The sequence below is a fragment of the Neoarius graeffei genome, chromosome 6 (assembly GCF_027579695.1).
Source record: "Neoarius graeffei isolate fNeoGra1 chromosome 6, fNeoGra1.pri, whole genome shotgun sequence".
Classification (NCBI taxonomy): Eukaryota; Metazoa; Chordata; class Actinopteri; order Siluriformes; family Ariidae; genus Neoarius; species Neoarius graeffei.
This window is the reverse complement of record NC_083574.1, coordinates 79647517-79671461: the sequence shown is the minus strand read 5'-3', so window position 1 is coordinate 79671461 and position 23945 is coordinate 79647517. Positions and strand designations below refer to the sequence as shown.

General features: G+C 42.4%; 1 protein-coding gene across 2 annotated transcripts in view; it reads right to left on the bottom strand.

Annotated features, from left to right (window-relative positions):
• Positions 1 to 5646: 5646 nt before the first annotated feature.
• LOC132888093 (src substrate cortactin-like) overlaps positions 5647 to 23945 on the bottom strand; it is a 109836-nt gene continuing 91537 nt past the window's right edge. The window contains exons 10-16 of one of the 2 annotated variants that reach the window (XM_060924072.1): positions 19805 to 19860; positions 17450 to 17519; positions 14241 to 14389; positions 13924 to 13989; positions 10615 to 10810; positions 10303 to 10371; positions 5647 to 7370 (exon numbers count right to left, since the gene is read on the bottom strand). In XM_060924072.1, coding sequence (XP_060780055.1) covers positions 7234 to 7370; positions 10303 to 10371; positions 10615 to 10810; positions 13924 to 13989; positions 14241 to 14389; positions 17450 to 17519; positions 19805 to 19860 — 743 coding nt within the window. In that variant the 3' untranslated portion in view covers positions 5647 to 7233. The remainder of the gene's footprint in view (positions 7371 to 10302; positions 10372 to 10614; positions 10811 to 13923; positions 13990 to 14240; positions 14390 to 17449; positions 17520 to 19804; positions 19861 to 23945) is intronic. The other variant, XM_060924073.1, reaches the window with a different exon arrangement.

Here is a 23945-nt window from a genome sequence, read left to right as displayed (position 1 = left end):
GGATTTTTCTGTAACACCAGCTTCTTTCTTCTTCGCTTGGTATTGAACTAGAATCAGCGCTGTTCTGGCGCCATCTAGTGGAAATGTGGTGAAACGCACTTCACGGCTCTTTTTTTCAAAGACTAAACGTAATTTTGTTCAAAATATTGTTTGTATTGACACGGCTGAAAAATATGAAAGTTAAGACTATTGAAAAAAAGGTCCTTCATCAGTTGTACAAGCAAATTGTTTCTGTGGATACAGGAGACATTTAAAATAGTTGATGAAACTTCTCTGCTCCTGGTACACTAGCTGCTACTGTGAACATGACAGGCATTTCGCAGATGCTCTTATCCAGATCCACTTCCACAAACATGTGTTGTGAAGATCAGACTTTGATAGATCCCTGTTCTTTAAATAAAACAGGGTGCCCACTCACACCTGATTGTCATCCCATTGATTGAAAACACCTGACTCTAATTTCACCTTCAAATTAACTGCTAATCCTAGAGGTTCACATACTTTTGCCACTCACAGATATGTAATATTGGATCATTTTCCTCAATAAATAAATGACCAAGTATAATATTTTTGTCTCATTTGTTTAACTGGGTTCTCTTTATCTACTTTTAGGACTTGTGTGAAAATCTGATGTTTTAGGCCATATTTATGCAGAAATATAGAAAATTCTAAAGGGTTCACAAACTTTCAAGCACCGCTGTATTATTGAGCTGTAGAGTTTGCATGTTCTCCCCATGTCTCTGTGGGTTTCCACCGGGTGCTCTGGTTTCTCCCACAGTCCAAAGACAGGCAGATTAGGTAAAATTACCTAGCCACTACTGTATAGTTGTACAAGACAGTGCATGCTTTGTGCTAGTCCCAAGCTGGAAAAATAGAAGGACCAGTATAAGAAAACTGGGGTGGGTTTCCCAAAAGCATCGTAGCACAAAGATCATTGCGAAATGGTAGCATGAGTGTCACAATGAACACTCTTTCTCCTAGTTAAGATGCTCTTAGTGTTAAGAGGCTCTTGGGAAACCTACCCGTGGTTATTAACCTTCTGAAAATAAAGTCTCTAACTTTGTATGGAGAAACAAAACACATTATATTAGAAAATCAGTTTCGATGAGCTCTGATGAATTTTGATGAACAGTAGCCTAAACTTTGATTTTTCTACCCTCAGCAATACATTTAAAGCAGAACTGAAGTCATTTTTAAGCTTGCTTTATTTCTTATTTAACGTTATTCAATTACGTTTTCGGTTTTAGTAACCTTATATCGAGACTCGTATTGGCAACTAATTGCAGTTAAATATTATACTTATCGGCCTATTCGGTTTTTAGCCATGTTGAATTGAGTTCGTTTGGTCCACGGCAGGCGTCGCTTATCCGCGCGATCTTCACGAGACTTGTGCGAGACTTCGAAACGTGAAGCGTCAGCCAGGTGTCAGTGCCGCCATTTTGAAAACTGTTTTCCAAACGAAATATTGCGCAAAAACGAGTTTAAATGACGATTACTGCCTACTTTTTTCAAACTTTCCTGATTGCTATCAAAACAAAAAAAAACTTCCGGCTTGATTACATCAGCGTTCGAAAGAGGGCGCGCGTCTTTTGACAACATTGGCAGATGTTGGTCGCTTTGATTTCCGCTGTACGTTTTACTTCCGTCCTACGATGTATCACACAGGTCTCAACGAATCTCGTTTACGGCCATTGCTTTGACATATGGACTGATATATTACAGAGCATATTTCAAACACTCATAACTTGCTACAGCAGTGACAAAATAGTGATCAAAAATGCATATGTATTATTTAATAAAATGAGAGAATTTTGATTTTTAAAAAAAATTTGTCCACATTCACCTTGTAGAATGTGGACAAAATGAATAGTGACGCCCATCTAATAGCAGCAGAGTTCCTGGAGAGGGCCATTTTGAAATTCCTTGGGAGAGTTGCGGGTTAGAATCAGGGCTGGATCTCCAGTCTGACTACAAACCAAGGTAATGACGTCCACCACTCACTGGGAACAGCTTCTGTTTAGAAAAGGGAACTCGCCGTCAACCTCTTTGGCAAATAAATACTGTAGCTTGTCAAAGGATGGGATGCCAATTCCATGGTCCAAAGAATGCTCCCCTAGGTCCCCCTTATTAAAAGCTGTAGGGTCAATAGAACATTCAGAATCTGAATGGCAAGCATGATAACCCACACTCTGAGTTAACAGGATGGCTAGCACTCAATTAATTTAGCCTCATAACACTGAAACAAGTCATTTTGCTCTGGTGTTTGTCCCATGGAGTAGACGAAGCCTAGATGTCTACCAGAGGTCTCAAAGTGCGATTCCCCCCCCCCGTCTAGATTGTGTACTGATTCTCAATCCTTCTCCTGGAGTCCCTCTGCTCTACCTACCTGACTGAACTCATCAGTGGCACATTTGATGAGCTGAGCAAACCCGATTTAACTAGGAGTATGATAATTACACTAATTTAACTAACCGGGTGGGTTTAGAACAAAAGTAGATGGAAGATACTCAGGATGGGGGGGCTCCAGGAATAAGGTTGAGAAACAGATTTATTGTGATGAAGGTGGCTCTGCTGTAGGCACTGGAAAGCAAAACCAAAGGGTGGTGTTCAGGTTGTCATGCTGTGTGCTGATCCAGGTTCCCCACCACCATCAAACAGTTCCCTTACACATGTTCAACTCATGCAGATTGGAATGACCGTTCCAGTGGTAAGGTGTTGCCAGTGCATTCCAGATGCAATGCAAGAGTGCAAATTTTCACTTCAGCAACTTGTATCTGGGTGTAGAACTCCATTTTGCAGGAACACCAGCAGTGTATATCGCCAACATATATTCATGATTCACCAGAACATGGGGTCAGGAGTCTGTCTGAATTGCACTATAGAATAGCAGGCGGTACAGTGGTGTAGTGGTTAGCACTGTTGCCTCACAGCAAGAAGGTTCTGGGTTCAAGCCCAGTAGCCAACGGGGGCCTTTCTGTATGGAGTTTGCACATTCTCCCCATGTCTGTGTGGGTTTCCTCCAGGTGCGCCAGTTTCCCCCACAGTCCAAAGATATGCAGGTTAGGTTAATTGGTGGCTCTAAATTGGCCATAGGTGTGAATGTGAGCATGAATGGTTGTTTGTCTCTGTCAGCCCTGCAATGACCTGCCTCTCACCCATAGTTAGCTTGGATAGGCTCCAGCTTGCCTGCAACCCTGCACAGGATAAGCGGTTACAGATAATGGATGGACAGACGGATTACGGAATAGCAAACCCTGCCATTCGAAGGGTCCAAACAAAAAAAAGTGATGTGATTTGAAGTTTTGGGTTGTACTGAACCCTTCAGCCCTACCAAAAGCCTATCTTTCAAGTAAGTGCCACAGCTAGCGGTCATAGGTGACCGACAGCCAGAACCAAACCTGTCTAGAGTTGTTGAAACCAGAGCTGAATGTGCCAGTTCAACTGATAGATCATCACCCCCCCATTGGCCACTCAACCATAAGGATTATTCTGTAAAAACTACAAACCTCAGAATTGTACAATTTCTGCATCTGGATCATTTATATCTGTTGCCAATTTGTTGACTTAAACCCATCTCATTGTGTTTGTAAAGACATCGCTGGACCTGCACTTGTGACTATCAAGCAATTTAGATTGAGGGGTTTGGGCCAGATTCAACTCCAAAACAAGGAGCTGCAACCTAGCATGAATCCAGATTCAACAAGAGTCATCAGGAGATGGACATATCCCCTCGGCTCTCACATGAAACACCACTCCAAATTTTCCTTAGTTGAATTGGTTGCTGTGGAAACATGGGGGGAAAAAAAAAAAAAAAAAGAAAGAGTGCTCTGAGAGCACAATATCCCCTGCTGGCAACAATGCCATAACTCTGGTAAAATGTGACCGAATTGAACGAAATTGCAATATGCACATTACCGACATATAACAAAGAATCCTGCCAAGTTTTGTGAAATTCCTCCAAAAATTGTGAGAGGAGTTGATTTCAGAATGTGAGCACCCTTCCCAGGACGGACGGACAGACATCGCCATGACATAATCCCTCTTCGGGCCTTTTGGCCAGCGGGGGATAAAAATTGTGAGGGAAGTTGATTTCAGGAAGCAAGCACACCTTGATGAAATTGCCAAAGTACAAGTTTGTTAATAATCAAGGGCATAACTCTGGTAAAATTTGCCCAAATTAAACGAAATTTCAATATAACAAAGCCTTTTGCCAAGTTTGGTGAAATTCCTCCACAAATTGTGAAAGGAGCCAATTTCAGAAGAACGTACACCCTCGTGAAATTGTCAAAGTACAAGTTATTTAATCAAGGGCCAAAACTCTGGTAAGAATTTTAACAAACAAAATTAAATCGCAATATGCATATTACCGTCATAACAAGACCTTTTGCCAAGCTTCGAGAAATTTATCCAAAAATTGTGAGGAGTTGATTTCAGAAGGAACACACTCATGAAATTGTCATAGTATATAATTTTGTTAATCAATGGCCATAAATCTAGTAAAATGTGACCGAATTGAACGAAATTACAATATGCGTATTACCGACATATAACAAAGAATCCTGCCAAGTTTCGTGAAATTCCTCCAAAAATTGTGAGAGGAGTTGATTTCAGAAGGTGAGCACCCTCACAGGATGGACGGACAGACAGACAGAGACATCGCCATGACATAATCCCCCTTCGGGCCTTTCGGCCAGCGGGGGAAAATGATGACAGAAATCCCAAAATGTCAAAAGGCACAACTCCTCTAGTCACTTAACATAACTGTCAGGTTTTGTGAAAAAATTTCTAATACTTTGAGTTATGCTCCAGAAACTAAAACGTTTACAGACAGAGCGATAATAAAAGGCTTCGCAACAGGCAACGCTACGGAAGCCGCGAGAGGCCCTTCATATAATCTTTTTTTATTCACCTTGTTATCCCGAGATAACAACATAATTAATTCAGGATGTCGAGAAAACAACACAACTAATTCGAGATCTCGAGAAAACAAAAAAATTATTCCGTGATCTCGAGAAAACAAAACAATTATTCCGTGATCTCCAAAAAACAAAATTATTTCATGATCTCGAGAAAACAGCTGAGATTTCTAGCAGAGCTGCGCCCCCTTGTGGGAGACGAAGCCGGGCCAGTCTTCTGCGGAGGTGCCGCGGACTAATTTTGAAATTATCCCTTATTAAAAGACTTGATGCAATCTCTCCCTGTATCAACCCCTGATCAAAATATTGCCTTATTAGGTGATCGATTATCCCAGACATTCTAATGACCAAAGTTGCGTCTATACAGAATGAGAAATAGCCCCAAAGTCAGCATATCACAAGTCTCTTGGCGCACCTGAATGAACCATTTCTCAGCTGTTTACTCGAGATCATGAAATAATTTTGTTTTCTTGAGATCTCGAATTAGTTGTGTTGTTTTCTCGAGATCCTGAATTAATTATGTCGTTATCTCGGGATAACAAGGTGAATAAAAAAAAAAAAAAAAAAGATTATATGAAGGGCCTCTCTCGGCTTCCGTACAACACAGTTTGTAGTGAAGGTACTGACAACAGGAAAACAATGAAGCTGTTCCTCCATGTTTTCTTTTCATACATTCATTGCACACAAACACAAAGGCAGAAGGTTTATAGGAAGAAACCATTTCCAACTGTGTATTTCAACTACCATGTTTTATTAATTGAAATTTCATTTCATACAAAAAAAAAAAATCAATCAGGCATGTAATGAGAGGTAAGCTAGCAAGATACAGATAAAAATAACATCTGAGAAAGTCACTTTTATAAAACCCCAAACCCAAAAGATTAGCTGTTGCTATGTAGCCATGGAAGCATCATTAATGAATGAAAATCCATGTCCCAAATGCTAGAACCAGTTACACCAACATATCTTGATTGTTATTCGGTTCAGATTTCACTCCTGGGGCAAAACTATTATTAGGCCAACTCCAAACCAAACGGGCACTCAATCCAGCAGACTCGGACATAAAACCTCTCAACATCGTGTTGGTCAAGAAGAAAACGATGCAGTAGCTTCCGAGTTACAAATCACAAGTACACAGACAAGGACAAATGACGAAAACACTGCATGCCCAAAGAGTTCTTATCTACATTTTTCCTCTTGCTCAGACTCGATACATATTTCACAAAACAAAATATTTCTCTATTTATTTATTTTTAAAAAAGACATTTCCTGCCATAATGATTGGAAAGAACTGAACTCAACTGGAAACAGTTGGGTTATTGCATGCCAGTAAGTTATAGTATAGTTTAGTGTTATAGTTTTTGGTAATATTATATATTTATTTAGTTTCTATTTGTGTTGCCAATGTCGAGCATGTCAAGATAAGCTGCAGACTGACATTGTGCAAAAGGTTTTGCAGAGTGACTCAGACTTGTGTCATGGAAATTTTTCAAATGGAAAAAAAACCCCACCAGTCGAAATATTATACGTACATCAGTATAACATTTTGTAATCGCAATTTCATAATTATATTTCTAAATCTGCAGCTGTTATTGTTCTCTCAGAACAGAGAGATGAGAGGCCAGAGCTGAAACACTACAATGTACAAGCTGCAGCTCTAAACTGGCAAAACTACATATGCAAAGTGGTAATGTGTGCAAATCCATAAAGTACAAGCCCATGAAAAGTGTAAATAATTAGAACGTTTTTATGATTTTGGATTGCATTAATGTACAAGTACTTTCGGCAGGAATTCAAATCCGTACATTTATTTGACTCTCCACCCAAAAATGTACAGCATTCCCTCATGCAAGTAAAGCATCATTTTTTTTTTTTTAGTTGATCACAGCAAATCTTCCACCAACCATTCAAAAAAAAAAAAAAAAACACCTCGTTAAGTCATAGCCTCTACACGCGCTTGTATTATGCTTTCATGGACGCAATCGATAAAACCCAAAGCCAACATTTTTCTCTCAACAGATCACTTATGTTGCATGTTGGTGCCATGGATAGAGAACACTCTTGTTAAATCAACAGGGAATGAAGGAGAGAGGAAAGTGTGATACCGAAGGAAGATTTTGCTCAGGAACAGTAATACAGCAGGGCTTATTCTGGGGCAAAGAAAAGGGACGGGATCGAGTAGGAAGAGAGGAGAAAGCCCTGAGAATGCCGAAAGCACTGCAAAAAAGATGAAGGAAAAGGAAGGGATACAAATGGAAAGATGTGCAAAGGAGATCCCCTCTCCTCCAGGGAGGTGGGCGTGGCCGATGGGCAGGGCTTACTGCCGGACTTCGACGTAATTGGCAGGGAAAAGTCCGTAAGCCCCCCTGCACACGCCCCTCCACCAGCCCTCGTCAATCATCTCAATGTTGGTGATGATGTCATCTGGGTCGAAGGAAATCTCGTCATCACCGGCTGTAAAGAGGAAAAATAAATAACTTTGAGATGCAATTAAGGAAACCTCGACGTAAAAAAGAAACTCTTGGGTCAAATGGAGTCGAGATGCGTTAGGTGTCTAATATTTGCGTCCTTAGGATGCTTTCAAACAAGGCATTTTCCCCCCTTTACTACCGCTGCACAAAACATGTGATGTTAAAGGAAGCAGATACAAGGGCCCCTTAAAAAAAACCTTTAAAATCAGATACTATAACAAATCTAGCCTTGAGTGTAACATTGCAATACAAGAAATGTGATGTGAAGTGACAAAAGTTGGTCAGGCGATAACAGTAGCCAGGGTTTCGGAATATTGCCGTCCCTTTATCTTAAGGATGAAATAAACAGCATACGAGACAATCTAAATCTGATTTTGGGGATGATAAACCGTAAAGTACGCTAACAAATTTAGTAATTAGGTTAACACATTTTTCTTCTGACTAGAGTTGTATCTCCTCTCTCATTTATCATGCGAATTCAGTTTTGATCGATGTTTTGGGTCGATCTTCCCTTGGGGAGCGAAATTTTAGTCCTTTTTTTATTTTCCTGTTGTAAACAATTTGTTGTGCAGGTTGGTCCTCTCTCACATTGTCTCGTTTTCAGTTCTGTTCGATGTTTTGGCAGTCGTGCTCGTTTTAATGGCAGTCCAGATAAACTACTCCAAAAACTTGACAATATAATGACCAAGTGTTGTGCAGAAGCTCTAGTTCTTTCAAATAAAACAATCAGAACTGAAATCCACTGAGAAGTGAGAGAGGGAGAAGACATGATTTAACTGAAAATATACAAATTGTTGACAAGAAAATCAACGACCAAACTTTGTTCCTCAAGGGAAGATCTACCCAAAACATCGATCAGAACTGGAATTGACTGAGAAATGAGACGAGATAAAATTCTGTTGAGGACTGAAATTTGTTCATTTGGCCTACCTCACTAGAAAAAAATTTGACCAAACAACCACCAAGTTTTGTGCGGAGTGATAAGTTCTTTCAAACAAAGCAATCGGAATGGAACTCCTTGGAGAATCGACGGAGGAGATACGATTTAACAGAATTGTGGACGACGGACGCCACGCCATGGCAGCAGCTCACTGGCCTTATGGACAGATGAGCTAATAGTAAGGCAGCACACAAATGAAAAGCGCCACCTTCTCTGGGCCTGAGCTCTTTTACGATGGACTGAGGCGAAGTGGAAAATTATCCAAAGGTCTGACGAATGAAAAGTAGAAATTATTTTTAGAAAAATCATGGACACAACATCCTCCAGGCTAAAGAGGAGAGGGGCCATCCGGCTTGTTATCAGAGCACAGTTCAAAAGCCAGTGTCTGTGATGGTATGAGGGTGCGTTAGTGCACATGACATGGGTAGCTTGTACATCTGGGAAGGTATCATTAATGCTAAATGATATATACACGTTTCAGAGTAATATGCTGCCATCCAGACAAAAATCTTTTTCAGGGAAGGCCTTCCTTCTTTCAGCAAGACAACGCCAAACTGCTTTCTGAACATATTACCACTGCATGGCTCTGGAGTAATAAAAAAAAAAAAAAAAAAAAAAAAGAGAGTCCAGGTGCTAAACTGGCCTGCCTGCATTTAAAACATTTGGCGCATTATGAAGCACAAAATACGAAAAAGACGACCCTGAACTGTTGAGCAACTGAAATCGTATATCAGGCAAGAATGGGACAACATTTCTCTTTCCAAACTACAGCAATTGGTCTCCTCAGTTCCCAAACGTTTAGAGCATTGTTAAAAGTAGAGGTGATGCAACACAGTAGTAAACATGCCCCTGTCCCAACTTTTTTGAAACGTGTTACTGACATCAAATTTAAAATGAGCATTTTTTTTTTTCAAAAGAGACAATGAATTTCAGTTTCAACATTTGATATGTTGTCTTTGTACCATTTTCAATGAAATATAGGGTTTCCATGATTGGCAAATTGTCACATTTTTATTTGTGTTTCACACAGCATTCCAACATTTTTGGAATTGGGGTTGTAATTTAATAAAAAAATGATCCTGTAGTTTATAGATGTCATTTAAAGGGCATATTCTGGACCAATTTCATTTTTTTTTTTATATGAAAGTATGTCCCCTTTACACACTCATCCAGAAGGGTAATTTTGCACAAGGCCATCTGTCTACAGCAGAAAAAAATAAAACAAGCCTGGAAAAATCCCAAGGGAGTCTGGAGCCAGAATCGTGACGTTACCTGCAGATCCGCCAGCAGGTTGCGCGAGCTTTGCACGGTTTCAGTGCGCAGCCTGTGGAGACCAAGCGCTCCCATTTCTCTCTCATTGTCCGGTCTTTTGGGAAACGATGAGTACTAATCCCATCAAGATTGGTGTTGCTACACCCTCCTACGATACATCTGTTAACCACTTTAATAATTATGCGATAACGTTGAAGAACTTTGCAGAAAACCACCAGGTCGTCTTCTCAAACAAACCAGCGCTGACGTAGGATTCAGAGGGAGGCGTCCTGCACGCGACGTCACGAAAATCAATGTTTGCCGGGAAATTCAAATGGCAAGTTTTTTCAGCGGCGGACCAATTCACCTCAAATGGCTTGATTTCAACTGAATTTTTCTGGTATTGCGCAAGGTTAAAAAATTGCACAAAATGTGACAGATATTTGACCGAAGTTTAGTATAAAACAAGAGAATTACATTGATCCTGAATTTACCCGTGATATGCACTTTAAAGTAAGAATACAAGACCTGGGTGAAGGTGAGAGACTGGCATCAGCCATTAGCTTTGTAGCACCATTGCAAAACTAAAGAAGCAAATGCCAGATATCAAACATGGTTGATCAACTAGGTTTGGGGGAATTAGACATCGTCTATGTTTAACAGAATGTCTGCAGAAAAACATTATTAAAAAATAAAGAACCTGGTTGTGTATTGTTTTACTCACTAGCTTGATAATCGTACAGAGCCACAGCAGTCACCCCCAGGTCCTCGCCATAATCATAAGACTGAGTATCTAGACAGGCGCACACACACAAAATTACAAATTTGGCAAGCTACTTGTACATACATTGACTGCAATTCAGAAGTCTCATAATAAAAAAAAATGGAAGGAATGAGGGGGAAAAAAAAAAAGTTTTTTAAAAAATGATGTAAATCAACCCACAAATTCAACACCAGAATTTCCCAGATAAAATTTCAGAAATGTTCATGGATAACAAAATAAATTTGTGATGGACAGACCATGAGTCTCTCTCACCCTCTCTAGGTTGCTGTGTCCCAAAAAGCTTTTGGATGTTACCTTCAGCCTGGTACTGGTCAGGCTGGTCTGGGCTCTGGTAGAGGTTCTCCTGATCTGGGCTCTGGTAGAGTTCATCCGGCTGTGTGCTCGGCTCTACCTCATACACGTGCTCCTCGGTATCCTCCACTTTCTTCGGTGAATCAGGAATCTGATACTGGGTGAAAATGAAGCAGTCAATCAATCACACAACAACTGCTTGTTGATCAGAAAGTAAACAAACAGGCAACATTTAACAGAAACCTGTGGGAGTACTGGGCGGGACAGTGTACAGCGGGTAGCACTGCTACCTCGCCGCGCCAGGGTTCCCACTTCAATCCTGAGTGGAGTTTTGTATGTTACCTCCACATCCGCACATCCTCCCAAAAACATGCCGGTAGGTGGACTGTCTTAGCTGGACCGCGAGCTGGCCTAACGGAGAACGTGTCCACCTCTTGATGGGGAGATCGTGAGTTCTACTTGCGGTCAGGTCATACCAAAGGCCATCATAACAAGAGTGCTCCGAGAGCACAATATCCCCCACTACAATATACTACAAACGAAATTGCAATATGCGTATTACTGTCCTCTAACAAAGCCTTTTGCCAAGTTTCGTGAAATTCCTCCAAAAATTGTGAGAGGAGTTGATTTCAAAAGGTGAGAACCCTTTCCAGGACAGTCGGACTTCACCACGACATAATCCCCCTTCGGGCCTTTCGGCCAGTGGGGGATTAGAAGAAAAAAAAAATTGGTACCTACTGCTGTCTGGCAAGGCATTCTGCAATACAGATGTGAGTGAGGAGTCAAACTCTCATGGTTATCAGAGGACCAGCCCCCCGCTGTAACCCCAGCTGTATCGGCGAGGGGCCGAGGACTACAGAAATGGAGATCAGCACTAGCCTTTGCACCTCAAGAGCCTGGTTAGTACTGGGAAGTGAGACTACCTGGGAAGACCAGGTTCCGGCATGGCAAGGACTTAGGACTCATGAGGTGGACTGTCTAAACTGCCCCTAGGCGGAAGTGGGTGCACGCGTGCACTTGGTGCATCCAAGGAGTTGCGGTTTAAACCAAGTAGCCTAAAATCATCCTCCTGTTATCCAGTAAGGAAAGAAGCAGCAGCCTTCGTCACATGCACAATGAAATTCGTCCTCTGAATTTAACCCTTCTGAAGCAGTGAAAACACACAAGTGAGCAATGAGCGCGCGCACACACCCAGAGCAGCAGGCAGCTATGGACCCTTTTCACGTGACGTCACGACAAACACGGCCGCCATTTTGGACATGAACTACCAGTAGTCTACCACAGCAAACAACGAGGAACGACGGCGAAGCATCGAAAGGAATATAGCCATCAAAGAAAGTTTTTACTTTCAGCACGACTTCCATCATGCCATTATATTGTTGTGCACCTGGATGTAGTAACCATCAACACACAAGGCAAGATTTATCATTTTATCGGATCCCGACAGATGCTGACCGACGGAGAAGATGGATGGTCTCTAAAATATTGGCAAAATGATGTTTATTGACATAGCAATCGTGTGTAATGGGAAGCATTTGCATATCCGAAGTGTTGTGTTTACATCCAAGATAAAATAAACCGATATGACAACGACTGCTGCTGCCAGGTTGGGGACACAAACTAGTAGAAAGGAAGTGTGCCAACAGTGCCAACACACTTCCTTTGTGGTCGATTCTGCTTTAAGGTAAGATGCATTTAATTATTCGTCTGCTGTGGGTTTGGAATCGGTAGCCTGACCGATTCGTTCATGTTTGTGGTGCCATTTGTTTGTTGACGTGTGTTGAAATGGAAGATTGGTTGTTGACATGATTTCCAGTGATGCTTTGGTGCTGCTGTGGATCAGATGTGTTGAGTAGCCTGACTGTTTTTTTTTTTTCTTGCGTGTGGTATCATTGTTGACGCGAGGTTGTTTTTTGAACATGCCAATGCGGACACGATTTCCCCTGATGAGTTATGACTTCAGACGCGATGCGTGTGTGCAGTCCGCGTGATATGTGCGTAAGATAGGCTTCTCATGTGTTTGGAGATCCGCGCTCTGAGACAAGCGCAAGCACCCCCCCAAAGGGAAAAAAAGGGACCCCCCGAAAATATCGGCATAGTTCGAACACTGGGTTGGAGAAAGTAATGGCAAATAGTGAGTGCACAAACCATAGAAGGTAAACTGTACACAGCGCCAGGGCAGTGTGATGGAATGTCTACTTTTAGATTGTGTTAGCTTATCAATGAACACACTCGTCACTCGACGAGTTTCACGTCTTTTCGACGGATACTTAAATGTGTGTTAGGTATTATTGTTGCAGTCTAAGCAGTCATTGTAGCAGCTAGATGAGCAAGAACCGAAAGGGTCTGTGCCATAAACCGTCATTTCTTCATGTCCAAAATGGCGGTCACATTTACCCAGGTCACGTGAGTGAAAAGGGTCTATACTATAGCACCCGGGGAGCAGTTGGGGGTTAGGTGCCTAGCTCAAGGGCACTTCAGCCCAAGGCCGCCCCATGTGAACCTAACTGCACGTCTTTGAACTGTGGGGGAAACCGGAGCACCCGGATGCCCCTTTTCCACCAAAGCAGTTCCAGGGCTGGTTCGGGGCCAGTGCTTAGTTTGGAACCGGGTTTTCTGTTTCCACTGACAAAGAACTGGCTCTGGGGCCAGAAAAACCGGTTCCAGGCTAGCACCAACTCTCTGCTGGGCCAGAGGAAAGAACCGCTTATGTCAGCGGGGGGGCGGAGTTGTTAAGACCAACAACAATAACAAGACCGTGAAAGATCGCCATTTTTAAGCGACGAGAAGCAGCAGCTGTACAAACGCGAAGTCATCCATTATTATTATTGTTGCTGCTGCTGCTTCTTCCGTGTTGTTTTTGCTTCGATATTCGCACCAAGGTTTATGCAAACGTAGTGACGTAACTGACGTATACAGCTAGGTAACTGACGTATACAGCGACATAATGACGTGGCTTCCCTTAGCACCACGAGCTATGGAAAAGCAAACTGGTTCTCAGCTGGCTCACAAGTTGAACGAGTTGTGAACCAGCACCAGCCCCGAACCAGCCCTGGAACTGATTTGGTGGAAAAGGGGTAGGAGAAAACCCACACAGACACAGGGAGAACATGCAAACTCCACACAGAAAAGCCCCTGGGCTCTAACCTAGAACTTTTTTTGCTGTGAGGTAACAGTGCCAACCACTACACCACCGTGCCGCCCAAAGCCCCAAGTCATAGGTACTCAACGGAGTATAATAAAGTAGTAATGTTTTTAAAAGAGAGTTACCTGGTAGGTCTCAGTGGTGGAGGTAGGGCTGGGTTGAGGGGAAGGATCTTTAACTTTGGCCAGCTCCTAAAATGAACCAGGGATCACATGCTGAGACATGCAGGATCAATACAACACACACTCAAAAGAAAACCTCACGTCACTCTACTTTTTTGTTGTTTATTCCAAAATTTGAAAATATAACCAAAAACAGCTATGAGTGAATCTTTGGTTAGTGGATTGAGAAAATGTTTATTGATAGAAGTTTATCTGATTGAACACTCAATACAGTCTAATCAGAAAAGATCCTGTATTTGATCTCTCACTCACACACACACCTCTGCCTTTCTGCAAGCTTCCTCTTGCTCCTGCTTCTCCTTGGCTTGGCGTCTGGCTCTCTCCTCCAGCGCCCGTTTCTTGTCCTCTTCCTCATTCTGCTTGGCCAGATTCTCAAAACGAGCCTTGATGCTTCCTGTTCCTCTGCCGGCTGAAACCAGTCGCATATTTACACCCTCAGAGAATAACGATACCGAAAACACACCACCACATGCATTCTTTTTTTGTGTGTGAGAGAAACTTAATACTGACCAAGCCTTTTTACAGGGCTTTTAAAGCTCTTCACAGCTTTAGCAGTGTCTTCCATCTCTGAAAGACGACTGGCTGGGTTCATGAACCGGACACAAGACTCCCTGCTCAAAGCTAGCTTTATACTTTAGTTTTTAAGCGCAAGTCTTTAATATTTACTACAATACTGATTAGTTATTTAATCATTACCTGTGTATTTTATTTTACATAAACACTACTGATTTAGCATTCTCTCTCTTTTTTTTTTTTTAGCCATTGGCTTCCCCCTTAAATACACTATATTGCCAAAAGTATTTGCTCACCTGCCTTGACTCACATATGAGCTTAAGTGACATCCCATTCCTAATCCATAGGGTTCAATATGACGTCGGTCCACCCTTTGCAGCTAGAACAGCTTCAACTCTTCTGGGAAGGCTGTCTACAAGGTTTAGGAGTGTGTTTATGGGAATTTTTGACCATTCTTCCAGAAGCGCATTTGTGAGGTCACACACTGATGTTGGACGAGAAGGCCTGGCTCTCAGTCTCCGCTCTAATTCATCCCAAAGGTGTTCTATCGGGTTGAGGTCAGGACTCTGTGCAGGCCAGTCAAGTTCATCCACACCAGACTCTGTCATCCATGTCTTTATGGACCTTGCTTTGTGCACTGGTGCACAGTCATGTTGGAAGAGGAAGGGGCCAGCTCCAAACTGCAAAAACAGTCTGCATGCCTAGGTGCTTGATTTTATACACCTGTGGCCATGGAAGTGATTGGAACACCTGATTCCGATAAATTGGATGGGTGAGCAAATACTTTTGGCAATATAGTGTACGTGGAACTAATCATTACAAGGGCACAAAAGCTTTTCTAAACTGTGTCAGTTGGGGTGGAACGATACACTCCATTCATGAATCACCATACTGCTTCACAATCCTCAGAATATTTTGAACAAAATTCGAAATGATGAGAAACTTGGACTGAACTCGGACTCTGCTCTTATTTCTGAATCATAAACAATGCAAAAACAAAATGTGCATTTTCATCTGTATAAAAAATTGCTATAAACAGAACTTTGATGGGGGGAATACACTACACGTTAAAAAAACAAACAAACAAAAAAAAAAACACATATTTATAAATTCTTCCAAAAAGTTGATTGTATAAACTTCGGGGGGGAAAAAATGACCGACTGAAACACAATGAGCTCCAAAGTTGGCTAAAGTGTCCGTGTTCTGCAACCTCTTTCACAGATGCGCGCAGCTGGTGTCGTTTGAAAGCTCATGAAGAGCTCTGTTATAACATCATATGGTTATGCAGTTACACAATGTGTGTGAAATTCCTAGGACACGGAGTTTCCGAAATACGCAAACGAGCCCATGTGGTACGAACATCCATACCATGATCAAAGTCACACAGATCACACTTTCTTCATTCTGATCTTTGACGTCAAGCTCTTAACATGCATCTGCATGACAGATTGCGACCTCTGCTGTTCATACAGTGCAACTGCATTAGATGCATAATTAACCCTCTGGGGTCCGAAGGTATTTTCTGGCACGATAAGGATTTTGGCATGATCTGATTTTGTCGTCGAGTTCAACAAATCCAAGCAGTATTTTCGAAGTCGTATGACGTTTTTGTATTCAGCAAAAGTTCAGCTACAATAACATGTACTCTGTATGTCATGATTGTACTTTTAAAAGACACCAGATAAATAAATATGTTGTAAAAAGCAGTTTTAGAACTGTGTTGGAATGTGTAAAAAAAAAAAAAAAACACATGACCTTACCCACTGTGATGAACCGTTTTGATCACTTGAGGTGATTCTGTTCAGTCTTAGGAATGTATCAAGCACAAAATAAATAAATAAACCTTACATCTGCTCCATTGATTTAGACAATTAACTGGCCATCAAAAAATGTGTCCCCTATTGTTTTGGGATAAAGAGTTGGCAGTGGGAGGGGGATTCAATGAGAAGAGTAAAAAATTCCATTCCGTTCAATGAGAAGAGTGAAAAACCCTCCCACTGCCAACTCTTAATCCCATCAGGTCAAGTGATCAAAACGGTTCGTCACAATGGGCAAGGTCATGTTTTTTCACACATTCCAACACCGTTCTAAAACTGCTTTTTACAACAGCTTCATTTATCTGGTATTTGACTATTTTGGTAGTTGACTCTATTCAGTGTCTTGAAATTAACTCTTGTACTATTTTACTCAGTTCAGAGCCACAATCAACTCTGTTACACAATTACTCTAATTTTGCTCCCACTCCAACTCCATATTTTACTCTCTAAACTCAAAACAGAGCAAAATTAACTATTTTTGAGGAAAATACTTTTAACTCTGGAAAAACTGCTGTCATTTTTCCTGTGTATGCACTACAGCGCACACGGATCAATGGATATCAAGTCAAAAAAAAAAAGTCCCTCTCACACCAGGATCTGGTCTTCCCAGGCAGTTTCCTGTCCCAGTACTAACCAACTCTTCAAGGCATACGGATGCGGTGCTGATCTCCGTTTTGATAGTCCTCAGCCTCTCGCCTATACAGTTAGGGTTACAGTGGGGGGGCTGGTCCTCTGGCAACCGTGAGAGTTTGACTTCCTACTCGCATCTGTATTACAGTGTGTCCACTGCGAATGTCATACTTACCTCTTTTCGACCAACAGGGAATGGATTCCGTTCGTGCACCAAATTTCTAACCATTCAGAGTATTTCAACCAGAAATAAATTGGTTTGGAGCCTGAAAAGTTGGTTCCCTGCTAGAACTAAAATATAGCTTTACTTTTCCAGCATGAACCGTGACATCAGTGGGTGTGTTATTAGTTTGGAGACAAAGTAATGGAGAACACAACAGAAAAGGATATTTTTTTTGGGGGGGGGGTGAAGAGAGACACACAGTCTATACAGTGCAAAACAGGAGTTCATAAGCCTCAGTTACTGAAGCTCCAGTGCAAAACCCCAGCAGCAGTTAAAATGCTCTTACCTGCTTCAACTGGTTTGGTCTTCTGATAAGTAGTGGTGGGTCTCTCAATATCTTCAAATGTTCCTGCACTCTGAGAAAACACAAGCGTGCACACACACACACACACACACACCAGCCATCAACTCTCAGCCAACGTATATCATATTATTCACTGACTGGAGTAGATTATACCCATCAGGAACAGCTGTAAATCTTGCAGATTTTTCAATTTTTGTCAGGTTTACAGGCGTATTCCAATAGCCTTACAAATTCCTAGGTTTTCGCGAAAATATTTTGATTCTGCAAGCAGGCTACTTCTTTCATGTGGTCACAGTGCATATTACAATGTGCACGAAACAAGCAAAAGACAATCGAACTGGAAGCCATCCTGTTATGCAGGGTCTCATTCACATCATCTCTGCTATTATTGTACCGTGACCAGGTTTGCTCGGCGCTTGAAAGCTCAGACCTCGATATCCAACTCGAGTCAAGTGTCTGCATGAAACCGAATAACATTTTACGCCATCGTGATGTGAAGGTGGTGCCAGTCCAGGGTTTACGATGTTGCACAAGATCAAATTTCCACCACCGAAATCGGCCACGGATGACCACGTTCGTGAAACCCAATCCTCAGAACGCACCAGACAATAAAATTGCCAATGCATCAAAACCACAAAACGGAAATGTGAGACTTGCGATTCCGGGCAGGATTTTCGACCTAGAGAGGGTCCAAGTCTAGGATTTTGCACGTCTGCAACACCAGAGCTGCAGAAGCCTTCTTCACCCAACTCGATGATGTGCTAAGGTATGTGGCCAACTAATGTCAAGATGAATATATTATAATTTCCTGCTAAGGTAACTGGCACAGGGCTTGAAATTCATATATTTTTTCACCAGCCAGCCGGACTAGTTCCCTTCCAAAGTAACTCGCCAAACAGAAAATCAACTCACCAAAATGTGTTCATGTATGAATTTTACTTCTGTCAAAAATAACACAAAAGAGAGTAGTTACCATTGTTCATGACTACTGTGCATTTATTTCAAGACCTGAGTATTTTGATACTGTTTTTTTTTTGCACACTTTACAAATTGGCATTTGCTGTTCCATGTCCTCCTCGCGATATCCAAAAAAAAAAAGCCAGATGACTGACCCCTTACTAGTTCTTTTAGGAACCAATTCGTCCACTTCCATTTTTAATCTGTTGCTGAAATTGACAGAGCTTACACGGTAGCCTACCGTATGCAACAACAGCGATTGCACAAACTGAGTCAGCACTGTAAACCGAAACTAGGAAATCTTCCTGCAAGTTCCTTTCAGCACCGAGATGTCGCCCGGGATTGGTTGGCGAGTGCGTGACGCTTTTTTTTTTTTACCCTTAGGCAGCCTCTCGCGTTACTGCCTGAGGGACAGGGAGAAAACCACCGGAAAAGGTTTTAAACAAACACGAAACAAACGCAAGTCGGCAGATGACCATAAAATACTCGATAATTACAATATAATAATTATATGCATCTCTCACAGAATTTTCGGAGATATATCGAGTATATAAGATATATCGCACAGCCCTAGTCTGAATCTTCGCTTCATATATATTTTATATTTTCAACTAGCCAGCCGGGCTGCCTAGTGACAGGAATTACCCGCCTAATGACAATTAAGTCGCCTCAGGCGACCGGACCACCGCGAATTTCGAGCCCTGTGGCGGCACAGTGGTGTAGTGGTTAGCACTGTCGCCTCACAGCAAGAAGGTTCTGGGTTTGAGCCCAGTGGCCAACAGGGGCCTTTCTGTGTGGAGCCTGCATGTTCTCCCGGGTGCTCCGGTTTCCCCCCCACAGTCCAAAGACATGCAGGTTAGGTTAACTGGTGGCTCTAAATTGACTGTAGGTGTGAATATAAGTGTGAATGGTTGTCTCTGTGTATCAGCCCTGCGATGACCTGGCAACTTGTTCAGGGTGTACCCTGCCTCTCACCCATAGTCAACTGGGATAGGCTCCAGCTTGCCTGAGACCCTGTACAGGATAAGCGGCTAGAGATAATGGATGGATGCCAAGTTAACTGCCTAAACAAAACTGGTTCACAATCTCACAGCCTCCGAGTACAATCAGGAGCACCGATTTGATGGACTTCATCTTGAACTTGATGAAGTGAATTACCGGATGGACATGATCATGAACATATTGCAAATTATGATGTGGAAAAAGTGCTATTGAAGTTTTTCCTTGTTTGTTTTTCAATACATTATGCCTAAAAAAAAAAATTTTTTTTAAATAGTTCTCATTTTGAGCTTTTTTTTTTTGTGAGGCTGGACTCCAAAATGGGTCAACAGGTATGGTATACTTATTTTAGAAGAAGTGCCTTCTAAGAGCAGGATTTACCTTGTCCATTCGGTCCTTCTGCACTCCATATTTCCCTCCAAACCCTTTCGAATAATCTAGAGCAAACAAAAAGGGGGAAGAAAAATCATCAGGCATTTGAAGCTCAGAAATCACAAGATTCCTGAAAGAACAAGGAAGCTTGTGAGCGACGCTGAGCAGCATCGAGGAAAGAAAAGAAAGCGCAACACGCGCACGAGCATGAGGTGATGGTCATTCTCAGCACATGTTCATCATCGACACGTTCTTCAGCAGTCATACAGGGCCGAGTGTTGCTACAAGCTAAGCAGCAGACAGTGTGTATTGTGTGTGTATTGTGTGTGTGTGTGTGTGTGTGTGTGTGTGGGGATATTGTTTATTTCCACAGGTCTGAGGCTGAGCATGCACACAGGACGATCAGGGACACTGGTGCGAAGGAGTCTTGCACAGCACATCCTAATGCTGACTGTGTGACAAAAAGGGCATAGCTCAAGTTCAACCTGATAAACCAATCGCAAACTCGGGCACAAGAACAAAAATACTACTTGGGAGCAACGTTACGTTTCAGCATTCGTCAGCTAGCCAAGTCGTAATATCCGACTATTCAACTATTACGCTTATTTTAAAATGTACAATAATATTCAGGTTACGTACAAGCATATAACGATATACTTTTTATCGTCGTGTCAAAGAAGCCTTTAAGAGAAATGTTCAGGTCCTGCTGGCTACGCATCCTAGATCTCCCTTCATCATGTCGACTTAAAATCAAACTCAATACCCAACATGAACTAAACTACTGCATGCCATGTTATTGGACCACCAAGGTTGCAATTATCTAATCAGTTTGAACCCAAGCTCTGCCCTTGTTGACCATGGACATCTGTCACTCAGTAAAAATGAGGGGGGGGGTGTTTGGGTTTGTTTTTTTTAAAGCGGAATATTCAGAAGCCTGCACATTTGTACACAGCAAAGTGGGTGTGTCTCAGCACGGAGACAGCAGAGCAAAGGGGCTGGGGAGGAAAGATGACTGAGACTTATGCCTTGTTGAGACTCGTGTTTAGCCAGACTCTCTTTGTGGTCAAAGCCAAGTGCGCACTGATCCTGCTTCTCAACGTCCACCCCGTATTTCCCTCCAAACCCACGCTTATAATCTGCAAAGACACACACATGTAGACACATGGCAAGATGACAAGACAGACAGGACATAGAACAGGGAAAAGAAACCCAATTCCCCAGGAAGACACCAGCTGAAACACCAACATTAAAGCAGCGTAATGTAAATGAACACAAATATTACAGCAGTGTGTGTGTGTGTGTGTGTGTGTGTAGGCATCAGCAGAATACTTTTCCAAAAAGCATCACAGTGCAGTCGGGGTGTGCGGCGTCGAGTCTGTTGGAAAACAAAAACCTCAAATGGTCCAGTTTTAGAATCTAAAATTTCAGACCTGAGGACACCCTGTGAATAGTGACATTAAAGTGCCAAGCATTTACACACAAAGCAATCGAACGAACAGGATCAGGTAGAGTTTGGTTTCATATTAGCTTAGACATCACTTCAAATTCGAGATGATTGAAAGACAACAACCAGACGGTAAGTAGACCAGGGGTGTCAAACACACGGTCCGTAGGCTACACAAAGATTCAGAACAGCCCAGACGTCAGCCAAAGCTCCTCCGTTCTTTGCGTCAATCATCACAGTGTAGGAAATGGGTGCCCACCCCACCGCCCGTCGCGGTCAGTTTGCAGCAAGGGCAGAATGAATTTATAAGTTGCCAGCCCCACGGGCGGTCCCTCTTTGAGGGGGTTCATCGTTCTCTCGATATTTCATCACATTGAAGGACTTTTCAAGACATTTTCACTAGATTCTGTTGGTTTGTTTACCGACGCGGGCGCGGCCATATTGTTTTCGCTGAGAAATGAAACGAGCGCTCTGATTGGCTGTTGCTTTGGAGGTTCAGCCAATCAGAGAGCTCGATACACACAGCTCAGTGAAATCCACCCCAAGTCTCATCTATGTCTGTGACTTTGAAAACCAGCGTCCTACCACATGAGTTTTGTCAAAATATCACATAAAACTGATTGTTAATTGTTCCAAATATCTGAAAATGTTGTATGACTATCTTGGGATAAAACCACCTGAACCAAATACCTCTCAAAAACGAAAACAAACTGAAGAGAGAAAGAAAGCACAACAAAAATACAACCCCGATTCCAAAAAAGTTGGGACAAAGTACAAATTGTAAATAAAAACGGAATGCAATAATTTACAAATCTCAAAAACTGATATTGTATTCACAACAGAACATAGACAACATATCAAATGTCGAAAGTGAGACATTTTGAAATTTCATGACAAATATTGGCTCATTTGAAATTTCATGACAGCGACACATCTCAAAAAAGTTGGGACAGGGGCAATAAGAGGCTGGAAAAGCTAAAGGTACAAAAAAAGAACAGCTGGAGGACCAAATTGCAACTCATTAGGTCAATTGGCAATAGGTCATTAACATGACTGGGTATAAAAAGAGCACCTTGGAGTGGCAGCGGCTCTCAGAAGTAAAGATGGGAAGAGGATCACCAATCCCCCTAATTCTGCGCCGACAAATAGTGGAGCAATATCAGAAAGGAGTTCGACAGTGTAAAATTGCAAAGAGTTTGAACATATCATCAAAAGATTCAGAGAATCTGGAAGAATTTCTGTGCGTAAGGGTCAAGGCCGGAAAACCATACTGGGTGCCCGTGATCTTCGGGCCCTTAGATGGCCCGAAGATCACGGTTCAAAGAAGAAGCCGTATCTAAACATGATCCAGAAGCACAGACATCTTCTCTGGGCCAAGGCTCATTTAAAATGGACTGTGGTAAAGTGGAAAACTGTTCTGTGGTCAGACGAATCAAAATTTGAAGTTCTTTATGGAAATCAGAGACGCCGTGTCATTCGGACTAAAGAGGAGAAGGACGACCCAAGTTGTTATCAGCGCTCAGTTCAGAAGCCTGCATCTCTGATGGTATGGGGTTGCATTAGTGCATGTGGCATGGGCAGCTTACACATCTGGAAAGACACCATCAATGCTGAAAGGTATACCCAGGTTCTAGAGCAACATATGCTCCCATCTAGACAACGTCTCTTTCAGGGAAGACCTTGCATTTTCCAACATGACAATGCCAAACCACATACTGCATCAATTACAGCATCATGGCTGCGTAGAAGAAGGGTCCGGGTACTGAACTGGCCAGCCTGCAGTCCAGATCTTTCACCCATAGAAAACATTTGGCGCATCATAAAACGGAAGATACGACAAAAAAGACCCAAGACAGTTGAGCAACTAGAATCCTACATTAGACAAGAATGGGTTAACATTCCTATCCCTAAACTTGAGCAACTTGTCTCCTCAGTCCCCAGACGTTTACAGACTGTTGTAAAGAGAAAAGGGGATGTCTCACAGTGGTAAACATGGCCTTGTCCCAACTTTGAGATGTGTTGTCATGAAATTTAAAGTCACCTAATTTTTCTCTTTAAATGATACATTTTCTCAGTTTAAACATTTAATATGTCATCCATGTTCTATTCTGAATAAAATATGGAATTTTGAAACTTCCACATCATTGCATTCCGTTTTTATTTACAATTTGTACTTTGTCCCAACCTTTTTGGAATCGGGGTTGTACTTGCTGGGGGCTATGCCAGTATAGATGGTATCCACTAATGCATGGAGAACTTGGTCATGATGACAGTGATGCCTTCCTTCTTCCAAACTCTCCAGACAGCTGCTGAGAATATGCTCCAGCGTTGCCCTCTGCTGGCAGAGTTCGCAGATGGGTGACTACCAGGCCCCAACTGTGCAGGTTGGTGGGACTTGGCAGGATGTTGTACACAGACTGGGCCAAGAATTTGAAGCGGAATGTTTCTGCCTTCCAGAGCTCCGCCCAGTTGATCCTACAGCTTGTTGTGTGCTCCCACTTGGTCCAGGCTGCTTGCTTTCTCATGTCCACCATCCTGCAGTAGTGAGCTTCCTCCTCTTTGGCTCGCACATCCTGCTGTATGCGCATGAGGTTGAGCTAGCCACTGGCTTTGCAGAAGCGAGATGTCATACTTCTCCCTAGGCCAGCCCGACTGGTCACCACTGTGCCCACCAGCATGCTGTGCTGCAGCCTTGCCTCTGTCCGC